Raw genomic sequence first — 16413 nt, 5'->3', positions numbered from 1 at the left:
AACGTACATGGGTCATTCCATGTCAAAACACCAGCAAAAGTTTAGAATCTGCACCACACCTCACCAAACCAGCTAAAATTTGGCACAAATGTTCCCACTAATAAGATAGGAAAGTGTGCCAATTTATTCTGTGATAGCCCTTACCCTTTACCTTTGCTAGGGGGTTGCCACTATCCTAGTTTTACCCCCAAATTTGGGCTGCGCAGTGTCTCAGGACCTTAGCACTTCTTCAAATTTGACAAAAAATACTTCCATGTCTTCAATGTGGGTGCAATTTGGTAATTAGGGCAATGAAGGGCTGCAGATTCCAAAAATGCCACTGTTTTAACCATAAGGGTGCTAGAAAATCTCATACTGTCCACAAAAAGTTCATGAAAATTATCTACCACTTTTTACCTATGTACCTTATGACCTAGCTGTAGGAAAAGGCCAACCCACAATCAAAAGATATCTTGTGATTTTAACAACTACTATGTTCACTCAAGTTTACTACAAAGTCTCATGATGGCCTTCATTGTACTTTAGAAGATATGACACTGCAAATTTTGGGGTTTTTCTGTGCGTGCGCAGGACTTTAACAAAAAATGAAAATTAATAGCAAAAGATATTCCAAATGTTCCATGGCCTGTCAAATGTAGATATTGTGGCAAGTTACATTCCAAACTATGCTAGAATCTTTTTCATGTCAATTTAAAATGTTTTTGCATAAATTGCTTTTTGCACAGATATTGTATCTGCCTTCGACAAGTGGTAAGCTCTTCCATTTGGCGTTGTAGGAACTTCTACAGTGAAAAGAATGTTTGTAGATGGTACTAAACATGTATCTTCAAAATCCTGATCCCAGTAAAAAGAGTGTGATGGGAGAGCTGGGTGCACGAACTTTATTAGCAAGTCATCATTCTCAGTGTCAATTTCGAGAACAATGCCAATCCAGAACTTGTTGTCGCACTTGCAACAAACATATCCTGAAACAACACATTGAACTATTTTTGTTTCAGCACCAGCAGAGAAGTTGTAGATAAGGTCATAGTTTTCATCTTCACTACATCGTTTCATGGCAATTCTACTTCCTTCAAGTGGATTGAAATGATGAAAACTTCGAGTTCCTGGGATTGTTGTTGCATCTTTGAATCTTTTAGTCAGGTTCCTTCTTTCTTTATCTATTTCCTCCTTCTCAATCAGAATAAAATTGACACCTTGAACAAAAGAATTGCAGAACTCGTACATGGACTCAGTTGAAAGGATTTGCTGATCAGTCGTTCTTTGAAGACTTTCTTTTGCAACCATCCTTTTCACAGTCCCACCAATGCCATCACAGGGTTGTTTGCCATGACTCGTTGCAAAGAAATTCCACTTTGCACTAAATCCAAAATCTTTCTGATGGTTGCACAGGTTGACAAAGTTCTTGTAGTTCTTGTATTGCCCTGCACAACCATCAGAAAAATACTCAATCTTTAATATATTTGGCATTGTGGCTTTGATTTGGTGGATAATTTTCTTCTGCACCATATAGACAAATGCTACATCATGTGTGTTGTCACTTGAAATTATGCAGAAAGATTTATGTTGCACAGCACCTGCATCCATGTAGTAAATAAATACTGGATGTAAAGTGCACTGCAGGTTACTCCAGTGGAAGCTTTGAACCTCGTCTTGCACTATGAATTTATAGTTCTCGGCAAAATCCCCAAGAAACAGCACATCATTATTCCCCAGTTCCTCCTTTCTTGCTTCAAGTATCTTGATTGGGCTTTAGCTATGTAAGAGTGGGGAGCTAACTTATTCAGTTTTGAACCAACTAAATCAATATATGCAGGATAAGATTCCTTCTGTGTTGTCAAAGTTGATCTGTCAGTGGTTGTCCATTGAGAAAACTCAATAACTTCTGCATCCTCAAACTCTTCAATTGTGTCATACAAGAATTCTTCTAGTGGCTTCAAAGATTTGGGACAATTTGGGCATCTATGGATCATACAGTCTCTCCTGCTAGTATCACAAACAATATACTTCATTAAATCTTTGTATGTGATGTTCATGGGTGCCAATAACAACTTTATGTTTTGGTGAATGGTGCAGACACATACAGCATGCGTACCTGAACTACCAGCAATAATACACCATTTTGGTCTGAGGCTGCAAAATTTTGAGAATCCCAATGCAATTGTTGGATTCTGTTCCTTGAATGCTTTGAAGAGCTCTTTAAGGTTACACAAGATGAGCCTTTTCTGCTGATGTACATTACGTTTTATGCTAATGTAATCTTTCATGCCCGGCATCAGTTGTGTATATTCATCATCCTGATAAAAAGCTTCGACTATTTGAATGGTGTCAGCAGCCAAAGACTTGCCCTTTTTTGGTTCTATCTCGGCAAGAATACCACTTTCTAAACACAATTTGCTAGCCTGGCGTACAACATACTCTGAAACGCCAAAAACGTCCATGACCTTTTTGTGAGACCAGTCTGTAGGGGCAAGTGTCAAAATCTGTATTTTATTTTTAGCTGATGATACATTTTTTACTTTTGAGACCAAAAGCTCTATCATTTTATCAAAGCAGTTAGCTTTATCTAAGATCTCTTTTTGAAACTTCAAAGCTTCATAATCCGATAACTGCTCAGGGTCAACACTCAATGACCTACTCAGTTTGGTCTTCATGCACTCTAGTGCATTTGAAATTTTTCTTTTACCCTCACGAACTTTGCCTGACTGGTGGAGCCCATGCATTTTGAGTGGAGAAATTCCTTTAGCAGAGAAACATTCATCCACGCTTCTTTTATCTGTTTCTGTTGAAGTATCTGCTTCAAGCTCTCAAATATCCTCATCACATTCATCTCCTGTTTCAAATTCAAGCTCTTCAACTTCAGCATTACATAGCAGTTTGTTAACTTGTGCTCGACATTTGGGGCAGAGTTTCTGACCTGGGATGAGTGCCACCTTGGTTTTTGCCTTATCTGCCAGTTCCAATGAGATTGGTCTCAAACTCCCTGTTGGTAAAGAAAAGAATTGATGTTTATCAAAATTAAAATAACAATGAATTGTTTGATGAAAGCAAATAATTTTCTTGCATGCATAATACAATTTAAATCAACAGCAGATGTTATCATCTGGAAAAAAGGATTATGATCATGCCATAGTAAAAATCCTCTATAAACCAATACTACATACCTTTGATTGGCTTGGAGTGGTTTTTAAATGGATCACAACATCTCCTTTGGTACAACTCATATTTTACCAGTAGGGTCTGCTTGTGATGGTAACAGATGCTTTTTTATTTTGTGCTCATTAATTCCTGTTCTATAACCAACAAGTTTTGTCTCAACCTCGTCCAACTTATCAACTGGAATTAATCCAACTTCTTTATCATAAATTGTTTTATGACACGTTTCAACAGGAAGGTCAGACCCAATGGTACATTCTTCAAGTAAATCCATTATTTGCTGCAAAGAGATAAATTTGCACCCTTAAAACATAAACATAAAGAATACACTAAGAAAAAGTAATCTAAGTAATCCGAAAAGAAACCAACAAAATTAGTCAATGATTTCACATTGAAAGTTTCTTTGCTCAATAAGGTTATAATAACTCCTTTCAGATATTCTATGTATCCTTGTGGAGAGTATTAAGCATTCATCCCTTATCTGTTGCAAGTAGTGAGTGCACTTACCTTTTGCTCTATCAAAACTCCACCACCCAACAAAAATTACTTTGATTGCCTCTGGTCCATACCAAGATCATTGCTGTCTCTCTTGTGGGATTAAATTGTAATCTGGGTTCTGAGCATGTGCAGGTCAACAAGTATAAACATCTGCGAAAAAGCTAAATCTGCAAAAAACTTTACAGTTTACATGAAAAAGATTCTACCATAGTTCAGAATGTAACTTGCCACAATATCTACATTTGACAGGCCATGGAACATTTGGAATATCTTTTGCTATTAATTTTCATTTTCTGTTAAAGTCCTGCGCACGCACAGAAAAACCCCAAAATTTGCAGTGTCATATCTTCTAAAGTACAATGAAGGCCATCATGAGACTTTGTAGTAAACTTGAGTGAACATAGTAGTTGTTAAAATCACAAGATATCTTTTGATTGTGGGTTGGCCTTTTCCTACAGTTAGGTCATAAGGTACATAGGTAAAAAGTGGTAGATAATTTTCATGAACTTTTTGTGGACAGTATGAGATTTTCTAGCACCCTTATGGTTAAAACAGTGGCATTTTTGGAATCTGCAGCCCTTCATTGCCCTAATCACCAAATTGCACCCACATTGAAGACATGGAAGTATTTTTTGTCAAATTTGAAGAAGTGCTAAGGTTCTGAGACACTGCGCAGCCCAAATTTGGGGGTAAAACTAGGATAATGGCAACCCAGTAGCAAAGGGAAAGGGTAAGGGCTATCACAGAATAAATTGGCACACTTTTCTATCATATTAGTGGGAACATTTGTGCCAAATTTTAGCTGGTTTGGTGAGGTGTGGTGCAATGCTCTGGTGAATTGACATGGAATGACCCACATACATGATGTGATGTTAGTATCTAATCTGTCACAAACATTCTCAGTTCAGACTCAACATTAAAAAAGAAAGTAATTGTTCAAGGAAATGGGTAATTGAAGCTATTTCCATTCTCGAGCTTCAATATTCGAAAAGAACAGCTAGAATAAAAACGAAAAAAACTTCTTATTCAAATAGATAATATTTATCCTGTTCTGTTATGAACTGTTCTGTAAAACTGATACTAATCTATCGTACTCATTCATATTTATTTCCAAAGAACAGTTTCTGGAACTGACTCAGTAAACTAAGCATCGCAAGAGGTCTGATAGAAAGGACCAGGATCAGAGTCAGATTGTTAGGAAGATCGATCACAACATGCTTTGTACCAACTTTGATATGAATGAGGTATGAGTCAGATAACAGGCATCATGATTGCCATGAAAAATAGGAAAAATTTGTACTGGGCTTGTTTTGTTTACCAGTCATGTAAGAAGAAGAAATTAAAGGGCATTAAGACATACTTGCTCCGTTGAAGCCCCGCATACCAGGGCAAAATGCTAGTTATTTTTACCTAGTTGTGTTTGTTTGAAACAAAGGAAACAAAGGTAAAACACATCAATTTTACCTCAATCGTTTTGTAGGCTTTTTTAGCGGACGATTTTGAAAAATCGAACAACTTCACCGTCCTGTCTTCACTTCCAGATGCCAATATGGGAATAGTAGGATGAAATTCCAAGAAAGTGATCGTCTAAAATTGTATGCATGATATCAGCACAAATGACGAACCCTTTTCACATCGATAAAAGGTCATCAAGGCACTACTGAGAATTAAATTTATTCATTAATTATCCATTAAAGTACACGCTCCATGTAACAGACCCTTCCTGGACACAAATCACATTCCGTTGTGTGAAGGTGTCCATCGTCAGAAGGTGACTATATAGCTGACTTTAACCGAAAAGACCAAATATTGGAACCAATTTGTTTGACGTATTGCTATGACTTTTTTCTCTTCGGCAATTTCTTGTTCATATTACGATGTTACTATCATCTTGCCCATGATACTATAGAATCAAATGGTTAAATGATACGAGAGCTTTTCAATAACAGCAGTGTCAAATTGCAATGGTTATAAAAACAGGAGCTACTTCATCAAAACTGCAAACAACATTTGCAAACATATACACATGTGGTATGGTACGAAAGACGCATGCGCTCACCGAATCATGATCGTACATCGTTCTCATGACGGGGTGGTTCTTCATGCCTGCTCCTTCGTCGCTTTCTTTCTCCGCTTGTCTTTCCGCTTGACTCTGTGCAGCCTTTGCCAACATTCTATCCACATCGATAATCTATTAACAAACATCGGTACCAGTGTAGTTACAATTTAAAACGGTTTCAATGAACAGCTCCAGCTATTTTTAAGAATATGAACTGATGTTTTCTATATTTGTACTATTTACAACGTATTTCATTACTAAATTTCCATACGATTATATTCAATTTCCAGACCTATGATTTACTTTCTGCAGGTTCAAAATCCACAACTACATACATTCAACACAACGCAATGATTGTTTGAGGGTACCTTTCTAGCACTTACTTCTCACCCCCTTGATCTATTCTCTTTTGGTGTTTTTCATGGTACTTATTGCCAGCCAAGGATGTGCGCTCCACTAAAGGAGCAAACCTGCCATCCTCACGCTCTGGCATAGTCAATAAGGATGACACAAAAACAAGGATGACACAGTGGGGTTTAAGTAAGTTAACTTAGAAGCAGACATTTTTATGTTTTAGATGCAACAAAGCGAAAATGTCGTAAGACATCAGAGGTTGTGCCACAATTCAAGACAGGACAACCACAGCTCTATTGACCTATTTCAGAATCAGTATCCTCGCACCTAAAGCCTCTCGTCGATCTTTTTAAAGAGAGTCAGAAAGCAATAACGATAATTTCATTGGAAGGATCCCATGTTGATTATATGTGGGCATCAACAGGGTTGATTCAACACTGAGGAAATAAGGCTTATACTGCCTTACCTTAATAGAAGCATCGTTGGAGCCTGTTGTTATCAATCGACCTATGAATGGAATCAAAGATTACTTTAAAACCTTCAAAAATGGGCAACGTTTTAGATATCCAAGAGCCGAAGGAATAGAGGGTAGAACGTTGAAAGGCTATTTCGCCACGAAATCTAGTCACGTGCTGATTTAACGGCAGAGGTTCGTGTGGGTAAAACAAATAAAACGCTCAAGAGAATTGCATTTCTTGTGTTATAAACTAGAGAATATTATTTCTTTTACTTAACTATTCGCTAATTAAGTTTGTTTGGATTGGCTATGGTACATTTGATGCATATATATACAAACGTAGGATTTGTCAACAGTTTGGAAGAAACTAGGAAGAAGCAATGTGACTGAGAACAAATCTCACAAAAGTCTAAACTAAACTAAAGCGGTGATGTTTCGTATGCACTGCCTTGCTAACTATGAAATAAATTCGATTTATAAGGTAGATTGCAAGAAATGCAAAGAAAGTTAATTATTGGTGAATCCAGGGAGGCGAATTTCTCTAAGTCCAAAATGCCGTGACCATTTGAATGAGTACTTACCATCGTGAGAAAAGGCAGCTGCTGTGCAGGGTCCCTTATGAGCAGTTACATAATGCGTTTCATACTGACTCATTGGTGGACTGGTGCCGTAATCTAAAAAACAAAACATAACATTATATTTCAGAAGGAACAACACACCAATGGCAATAGTGCTAGCCATTAATATTTCTATCATCACAAGATAGACATCAAAAGACCTGGAGGAAAACATCAAGTTTGTCATAAGCCAGTCATGATATGCTGGAAAGAGTGGAGGGTGAAAAGGGGGAGGGGGTGGGGGACGAAAATGGCAGCAATTAGAAAAAAAAGATGTAAGATAGTTTCCCAATTACATTATGAGACTCTCTTACCCCTGTGATCACATCATTTCTGATAATAGTGGTGTAGTCAGCCCTAGAACTAAAACTTGCCAATAAAAAAAAGAACCCACACATAGGTCTAACCATACTAGAAAAGACGGCTTGAACAATTTACATCACAAAATTTATATATCTACAATATATATATATATATGTATTCAAAAGCTCTAGACTGTAATGTTTTTTAACAATTTAAATAGATGATCAGTAAAAAAACAACTTGATTAAAGTTTCGCAATATGCTTCTATACAAAACTAAATTATTGAAGAATCATAGATAACTAACGCTCCAATATTGTTTGTCTTTTTCAAACTATTGACTAGCCTCATTTTCCCTGTAATACATAGTCAAAAATATGGCACTAGGCCATCTTTTATGGTACAGCTTCATGCAGCCATAATCAAGGATAACAACATTGGTAGATAGAAACGAGACGACAAAAAAACGAAGATGCTCGAATCCTGAAGATAATCTCATTTATAAGATATTTTTCATACTTTAAACCCGCACATTGTTTAAGTGTTGTACATATTCTGCATAATATCTATATAATATATCTATCTTTAAGATAGAGCAGTTTTTGAAATATCAATTTGGCATTACAGTTGATTTCAAAACAATGAAAAACAGTTGAATTTTTATCGAAAAAGCATTGAATGGGAATGTTATGATTTCAATTTGTCTCTTCAATAAAATGCGTTGACAGAAAAGCTAAGCTCCAATGCTATGGCAATTATGTCAGCACTACAATAAAATTTATTTGCATTCACCTATTCCATAGGCCATTGCAAATAAGAAAGCGTTCTCTACAAATCGACTAATAAATTTGAGTTCTATTTTACAACATTTACAAATAATCAATATATGGCATTTTATTTTATATGACAATCAATTAATCAATATATGATTCATAATCTGCATCATAACCTTGGACTTGCATGAGCTCTCTACCGTCAGTTTACGGTGAACTTCGGTTGCAAGAGCATATGTAGGTTTAAACATGCTTTATATATAAACGTATTTATTAACGAAACTAAGACTTAGAGATTTTTGAGAAAGTTTCGATTTCAGCTTTATCAACAAACCACAGCATAAATTCAGAGTTTTAGGCTAGATACCATACAATATTTTCTTGTGGGAGTAGCACTGTAAAAACAGGCGGAAACAGTGAATCTGAGTAGTTTAACGTCTCGTAAATGTCTTATTTAACATGGATTTTACGTTAAAAGTATGGTTAAATGTTTACCAGGCAATGCGAAATTGCTTAACTTAAAAAAAAACCCTACATTACGGTAAAAACATTCATGCTTTATATATTTTATGGATTTACTGAGACTAAAGAATTTTAAAAATTAACAATATTTAATTTTTGTTTCAACGCTTTTCTTTATAATACAAATTGTTATGCTATTCTCCCTATCGTCTTATTTGTAAACTTTTTAGAGGACGATATTTTTCTTGATATTTCTCAACTTAATTTTCTAAATTTTCATGCTTTCCTTTTTGATAGCATTAACTAAAGTTGCCTAAATTATCTTCAATGACTAATTGCTGCAACAGTTAATTGTAAAATTGAAATCTAATAGCGAGGAATTGATAAATAGGTCTTAATATCTCTCTATAATATCTATAGCTCTGATTTTTCAATGCATTGAATGGGCATTCGGAAAAAGAAGTTTGTCTATTTTGTGATGTTATTATCTTGCTTTTAATACTGCCATTTGTGAACAACATACAAATAAATAAATAGATTCTATGCTTTAATAAATAAGTCTAACCTTTCTCGGACGTTTTAGAACTTCTACGTTACAATACCTGTTAAAAATCTGGTTTTGATTTTAAACATTTTCAAAAGAATTCCCTTTTTTACTCCACACACTGCTTGTTATGAGATTTTTAGAGCCTTTGTTGCCTTCTGTTTCGATACAAAACTCGTCAAATAGTAGCCAAGATTGTTTTTGAGGGGAAGGGCCATGTTGAAAGAAATTTCTCGGCCATATGGCCGAAGAAGGCCGATAAAAACAAAGAGCAAATAAGCCATTGGTACAACAAAGCTTGGGGATAGCACGGAAAAGCACAAATATAGCACGAAGCACTTTTTGTCCGACAATCCAGAGAAGAGTATAAAATATTCGATTATGACTTATGGTAAGCAAAAGTTCTTACCTAAATATAAGAACCTGCGTGATTTTATTTTATCATCTGAGGATTGTCGAGAGGAAAGTACAATGCCTGCCAAAAGTCTTGGAACACTGACATCAATTTCCAAGGTCAAAATCAATCATCCCCCTCTCCCCCACGGAACAATGTTGGTTTACTATCAAACGGGTTAGGATTTTAGGAAGCATTTTTTGCGCTTCTTTTATGATATTTCTCTAAATCATCAACGTTGTTTAAGGAGGAAGGGGGCGGAAGAAGCAATTTTTTCATGAAAGGAAAGAAAGATATTAAATGCAGCGTAAATTGTTGGGTGTTCCAAGTACTTTTGGCAGGCATTGCACTCAAGTATGATATTTTTTTAGCTTTTTTGTGAAAACAAAAGGATCAAGAGAACAGCACTCTATTGTCATTTTTGGGGACCCTATTGTTCATTGACAATTGGGAGAATGATCAATTTTAGATTATGGAGGGGGTTGCACTTTCTGTTACTTTGAATGAATACTGCTACATTTTCTATAGAGCTTCAGTTATACGGCCATCAAAGGACTCTTGACTGAGATCGTAGCTGGCGAATTCTTGACAACTAGGTTTTATTCTACTTCTATAGCCTAAAATTACATCTATAAAGTTTCGGAAATTTTCGAACGAGCTTTGAAATTTCTAAAAAAGTTCTTGACAGTTGCCAATTCTAATCCAAATTTTTCTGAAATTTCCGTCAGCTCATCAACATCAGGCATTGACATTCTGTCTTTAAATAAAGCTTTTAAACTATCTTTAACGCCTTTAGAAAATGACATTCTTTTTTTTCGACGATTAACTTTTGATAAGGAATATTTGTCATTTTGATTCTGTTCAGCCTCGGCTTCTTTCACGCACTCGTAATAGCGCACACGTCGTTCTGCCTCATCGAGGTCTAAAAAGCTTTTTATTTTCATAAAATTAGTGAACATTCTACTTGGCTCCTCCATGCTCATTATTGCTTCCTGACGGTTCAGTAAGTCTGATAAATAGCCTTGGGACCTTTTGAGTACAGCTTTTGAAAATATACTTTGGTTAATTCCAAAACTCATCACTTCAGCTGAAACCAAGTCTTTGAAATTTTCAAAACGAAGCTGCTCGCGATATGGCTTAAAAGCCCGTGAAATATATTCTGCCGAGTGTCTGTTTTTATCCGTCAGTTTCCCTTTGTTTTTAGGATTAAAATCCACGATACTTGATAATATTAAATCGGCCGTTTCTTCGGTCTTTTTTGGTACTTCTCCTTTACTTTCAATGTCTGAGTCTAAAATATCGGTGGTTTTATCTTCAGGGATAATATGGCTACTGGAACGCACCAGCTCAAAAATGCATCGTCCACCCATAGTGCCATGGTCTGTCCCCACATCATCCTTACAGGCAATTAATGTAGGCTGAGCATTAAGATCGATCTCCACATCATCATTGACGTCATCTACAGCAGTATCCATTTTCCCAGTATTCGTAGTTTCAGCAGAAATCCCAAGGTTTTCAGATGTTCTCTCGCTAACTATACTTTCTTTCAGATTTAAAAACACTTCTTTGTTACAAATCCCAGTATACAAGCTATTTGAGTCAAGTGTACGGTTTTCTTGTCGTACAGTTGCTGATCCTACAAAGTAAGATCGAAATGGATGTGAGAACAGATTCAAACTTTTCTTAGACATTTATCACAATGCCTAGGCCATGTGCTATTTCAATTTCTCAATTGAGCATACAGTTCAAAAGACAAGCATAATAGTGAAAATACATTACTTTCATTTTTCCTGGTTTATAGATTTAGCTAACTTAACCAAGGATTTTAACAAATAATTGGAATGAAATATAGTGATTCTTGAAGAATGACTTCAGAGCATCCTAGTCTACAAAATCTGGGTCTGGTTCTTCTATCTTAATTCAGTATATTGCGGGTTAAATTCGATTCAATACAAACAGAAAAAAAGTACCATAAACTTTAAGAATTGAAATAGTACTTGGTAGGTAATAATATTTATGTTCTTATTATTTTTCAACATATTTATAATTGGTTACGATTCACGACAAAAAATTATCAAAAAATTCAATTTGAGATATTCTAGCTTATTTCAGCTTCAATAGAAAAACCTCACCACATGAAGCTAGGTTGCTGAATATTTGTCCTAAAATTCAATCTAGATGGGAACGATTTCACTATATACTTTAGCTTTCAAATCACAATTTCAAACACAAACTAGAAAGTTTGCAATGCAGCTAAAAACACATCCATTTCGACCTTACTTAGTTGGTGAAAAAAACCATTGGGTTTCACTGATCAAATTGTAACTCATCTATACCTTATGTAGACATTACAACAACTAAAACTAAACACAAAATATTCCATGCTATGTCAATACTAGATTTGTCATCCAAATAGTGACATACACTCGTGAAATAAATTCATGCACCAGAGATGAAGCAATATCCCAATTAAAATATATGAAATCCTAATTAATGAATTAGAGCATGCAAGTCATATCACTGTCTTATAAAGTAGGCAGGCTTAAAAAGTACATCTTTAGAATTTCAATAGATGGCAGGAAGAGCACCATAAAAACCTATGTGCAAAATCGGTAAGATATGTGACAAATTGCCTGTGATATGACCCTGTGAGTACAGGTTTTTTCACCATCAAAACACTTTGGCCCTGGCTCTAAAAATAATGAATCAAGCAAAACATAAAATATGTTGGACAACTCCAAAACTTTTGCTCACAATAAATCAAGAAAATTGTAGGATATTGAACTGATTTTGCACTTTTAGGGGAGAGGGGTATTTCACTAAATTCTTACTGCCTCTTTGGTCAAAATTAACAAGTTCTAAAAATAGAGTTATATAATATCATCACTTTCCCGGCTCTATTATTTCATGTTGTATATCATTCTGCATAATTTGGAAATCACATTTTATCATTCAGATACAATTCAGAATATGAATTGTAAGTTATCTCAAAAAGTTTGTTAAGAGCTAAAGAAAACTGCATGTATTGCCATGATCTGTTGACCACGGCACAGTATATTAAACAAATATTGTTTTCCTCTTCTATATTTACAAAAATATAGAACAAACACAGTGTTTTGTCTAAATAATAAATTCCGTCTTAAAGCATCACAACTAGACCATAATGAACTTTAGAATGAGCATACCTTCTGTTTCATACTCTAGATCCAGTCCTCTTGCTGGTGGAATTGGTGGTACTAATCCAGGAGGTGTTTCCATATCAGGAACAATTCCTAGTTAAGATAAAGCATATGATAGTCAATATATCTTATCGTCAAATTTATTAAGAAATGAGAATTTTCAATAGTACAATGATCACAATCATATGTGTACCCATGGTAATATGGGCTTGAAAACAATGTTTTATCAAAACCTATATATATTCATAGATTGAAAACAAGAAGGTGACAAGGTATCATTAGAAAGAGGGCATAATTCTTAAGCACATTTATTTGAAGAGAATGATTCAAGTAAGTACATTCAGGAAATCAGACAAAGAAAAGAGGGCTAGAGTAGATCAACAAAACTTTCCAAGGAAAAAGAGGGAAAGAGGGCTTGAAAGTGTGATAAATTATATTGAATGTGGGAACCAAATGTCATGGGTTTCCACTTCAGTGTTATTAATGTTAACTTTCAAACATGAATGGAAGTTAAAGCTTGTGCCAAAGTCATACCAGTGAGATTTCATGATATTCTCAGCAAGGCTGGTATTTAATACAACAGGAGATAGCCAATCGACAGAAATGAATGGCATTCGGTCAGTGACATTAGACAGGCATTAAGTAACTGGCATTGCTTGTAAACATTACATTAATTACAATCACAAATAAACTTCCCTACCATTCTTTTCTTCCTGAAGACCTAGCTTCATTAGTCCAAGGAGCCTTGATGATGGAGAAAGGGGAGTTGTTTCCAGTCCAACACACTTTGCTAAATTTGCAGCTACCATATCAAGGCCATCATATCGTAACTGGCTATGAGAAAATCAAGCAACTTAGGAGTTGACAAAAATACATCTGCTGGAAGCTCAACATTTATTCATTTGCTTTGACTTATTATACAGTATCATCAGGTTGGCAAACATGTATGATTTTGCCAACGCGTAGCTGCAACCAACAGCTGCAACCAACAGCTGCATCCTGTGAGCAGAAGCAGTTGGGCTGAGAGCAACAATGCCCAAATATGCACCACTATAGTAAATATAAGGGTATGCCATTGGGAGAAGGGATAGAATTATAGATCTCAAGTTAAGACAGAAATTAGTCCAGGTTCTAATAACAATTGGCAGTATACAAGGGCATATTGTGCCAGCCCAGACTGGGCACTTTGTCTCTTGCATGGACAAGTTTACTCTGAAAATTTGAGACTGCATGCCTGAAATTAAACAATGTTAGTTATTTTTTAGCATTAACAATGTTAAATGTTATTATCTAGGGATTTTGCACGTCCAATAGGTAAAAGCATGCAGACGTTTGCATGAGCAATATAAAGCGGGTGCCCAACTAAGTTCCCGGTTTGGGTGCCAGCTTTATGGTGCCAGCTCTAATTGTTTTTAGAAAATTGCATTTGTCATGGAAAAATTATCGCAAATTTTGGATTTTTGGAAACATTTAAGAAATGGCAACAAGAACCAACCCATTACGCTGTTTAAATGGAATGGTTATTGTTGGTTGCAAAAATAAAGCAAAACAACAACTTCCCAATCCAGTGTTTAACTGTTGTGAATCATTAAAAATCCTCCTTGTGCTTGATTAAGAGTATCTATAAAACTCTTTCTATAAATCAATTAATGATTTTAGTTAATAGATTGAAGGTTTGGACAAATCCTTGAATGTCAGAGGTTCCCAATTTACCGTATCATTTTGCAATTACAACACAACAACAATACACCACTTTTGGAGATGATTACATGTTAATATTCCTTTAATTAGCTTGAGTCAGCATTCATACCTTATAATGAGTTTATAAAGCACTTCCCGCTCTCGCAAAGATTCCACCATCTTGAAAAGTTGCCCTGACCAGCCTCCCTTGATCACCTGTCGAAAATTCTACTCCAGAAGGCCTAGCCACGGTCCTCTAACAACACAGGTCTTTTCTGCTGCAATGCTTGGCAATCGGCCGGATACTAGACTGCTGTATATACTTTCCTTGGTTCCTCTTATCCCAGTTTTTCCGGCCCGAGATCTAGCTTGCACTTAGCTGGGAAAAAAGAAACATTGGCTCACACCGACACTGTTTTGATCGATTCTTTATTTATATCTTTTTTATATCTACATGTGCTCCACAGTTCGTTCGCTCAAAAAGGACTGGGTCGAGTGGTCTAAAAAGGGGCATTTACTAGTTCTGGAGAGCACCCAAGCCCTTGCTTGATTCTACTTTAATTTTAGGCTCAGGGCCCAAGCTGACTCTCGGTGGCCCTGCTGTGAATGGCTTCATGGGGTAGAGCTCCAAGGGGGTGCTCCCATTATGGCCTAACAAGTCAGAGTCATATAGTGTCGAAGCTAAAATGTTAAAAGATTACCCTCAAATGGTAGTCTTCCTTGACAATAACCCTCAAATGGTAGCATAAAGACCAAAATTATGTCCTGGGTAGAATCCATTTCTTTGTACGCACCTTGTCCTTTGCCATTGACTGTTGTTGATTCGGGAAAGATAAAATTTTGTTCGTTTCCTATAATAAATCGCAAGCTAAACCATAGTTCTATTGACTATGGCTAAACTAAGCCGTTGTGTTATTATCGAAACTGGGCCATTTGATAAGACCCTCACATCCAGTAGCGGCGCCACGGGGGGGACTTGCCCCCCCCCCAGTTCTCAGCAGAATCGAGTTTGTATTTCGTCTAAATTCGATGAGAAAATGTTAAAGGAGGGGTAATATTTTGACACCGTACTTTTTGTGATGTAATCCTATGATTTTCAAACTGCCAATTTTTAAACAAAAGTTAGTCATAGGCGCTCTCTTCGGATAAAATTTGCGTTCCCTGTTGGTAAAATGGCGTTTCTGGTGGTTCAAAGGGCGTGGCTTAACTTTTTTTGGTTTGTCCCCCCCCCCCCCAGAGCTTAGTGGCTGGCGCCGCCATTGCTCACATCGACTGGACCCCCTGTCAGGCCTTAATGGAAGCAAACCCCGGGGTTGAACAAGGGGCTTAAATCCCCGACCTTTCTCAGTAAGATCATGATGTCTTGGGAAAAAATTGTAATAATCTATCTTGGACTCTCCAACAACTTAAACACTTAAAATATTTCCAATACAGTTAAAGGTATTCTGCTAAAGATTAAGGGTAACTTCCTATATAGAACCAGTCTTAAAATTGCAATATAAGTATGTTAAAACTTTATTCTTTCAACATTTTTTATCCCCTTTCTCTCCTCTTCTTAGATACTTCAATCTTCTCAAATTGAATAAGCCCTTTTATATTAAACTCTTTATTTACTCGAGGAAGAATCATGCTCTCCAAGCTTTTCTTTTAGGCTTATCTAAGGTAGGCAAGTTATTGGAGACAACTTTACTTGCTACAGAAACATGCTCTCCAGTACAGGCACCGCGCAGCCATTGGGCTAGCAGGGGCTATAGCCCACCCACTTTTTTGCAAAAATAGACTAGAAGAATTTTTTGAAGGTTTACTCTAACGCAACTTTGGATAGTTTTCTCCTATGCAGTAGCAGTTCTCATTGACTGGGAACCATTTTAGTTCTTTTTCTAGGTGTTTTGTCTTGTTTTTAATGATATGATGTATTTTCTAACTTGGTTAGCTTGG

At 36.2% G+C, this 16413-nt stretch overlaps 1 protein-coding gene and 1 pseudogene across 3 annotated transcripts in view; both read right to left on the bottom strand.

Annotated features, from left to right (window-relative positions):
- Positions 1-14956, bottom strand: part of LOC135688235 (cleavage stimulation factor subunit 1) — a 31346-nt gene extending 16390 nt beyond the window's left edge. The window contains exons 1-7 of one of the 2 annotated variants that reach the window (XM_065204990.2): positions 14606-14953; positions 13496-13629; positions 12802-12888; positions 7106-7198; positions 6534-6574; positions 5714-5845; positions 5119-5241 (exon numbers count right to left, since the gene is read on the bottom strand). In XM_065204990.2, the coding sequence (XP_065061062.2) occupies positions 5119-5241; positions 5714-5845; positions 6534-6574; positions 7106-7198; positions 12802-12888; positions 13496-13629; positions 14606-14655 (660 nt within the window). In that variant the 5' untranslated portion in view covers positions 14656-14953. Of the gene's footprint in view, positions 1-5118; positions 5242-5713; positions 5846-6533; positions 6575-7105; positions 7199-10038; positions 11253-12801; positions 12889-13495; positions 13630-14605 lie in introns of those variants that run through there. The other variant, XM_065204991.2, reaches the window with a different exon arrangement.
- LOC148957939 (uncharacterized) lies at positions 8-5102 on the bottom strand (annotated as a pseudogene). The gene is made up of 2 exons (XR_016144941.1): positions 3165-5102; positions 8-2983 (listed from the first exon to the last, which is right to left on the bottom strand). The product of XR_016144941.1 is annotated as an uncharacterized LOC148957939 (transcript).
- Positions 14957-16413: the final 1457 nt, after the last annotated feature.

This window comes from Rhopilema esculentum, chromosome 19 (genome assembly GCF_057945365.1).
Source record: "Rhopilema esculentum isolate cy_ngs chromosome 19, ASM5794536v1, whole genome shotgun sequence".
NCBI classification, from domain to species: domain Eukaryota; kingdom Metazoa; phylum Cnidaria; class Scyphozoa; order Rhizostomeae; family Rhizostomatidae; genus Rhopilema; species Rhopilema esculentum.
Note: the sequence above shows the minus strand (reverse complement) of the source record. Positions and strands in the feature narration are given on the sequence as shown.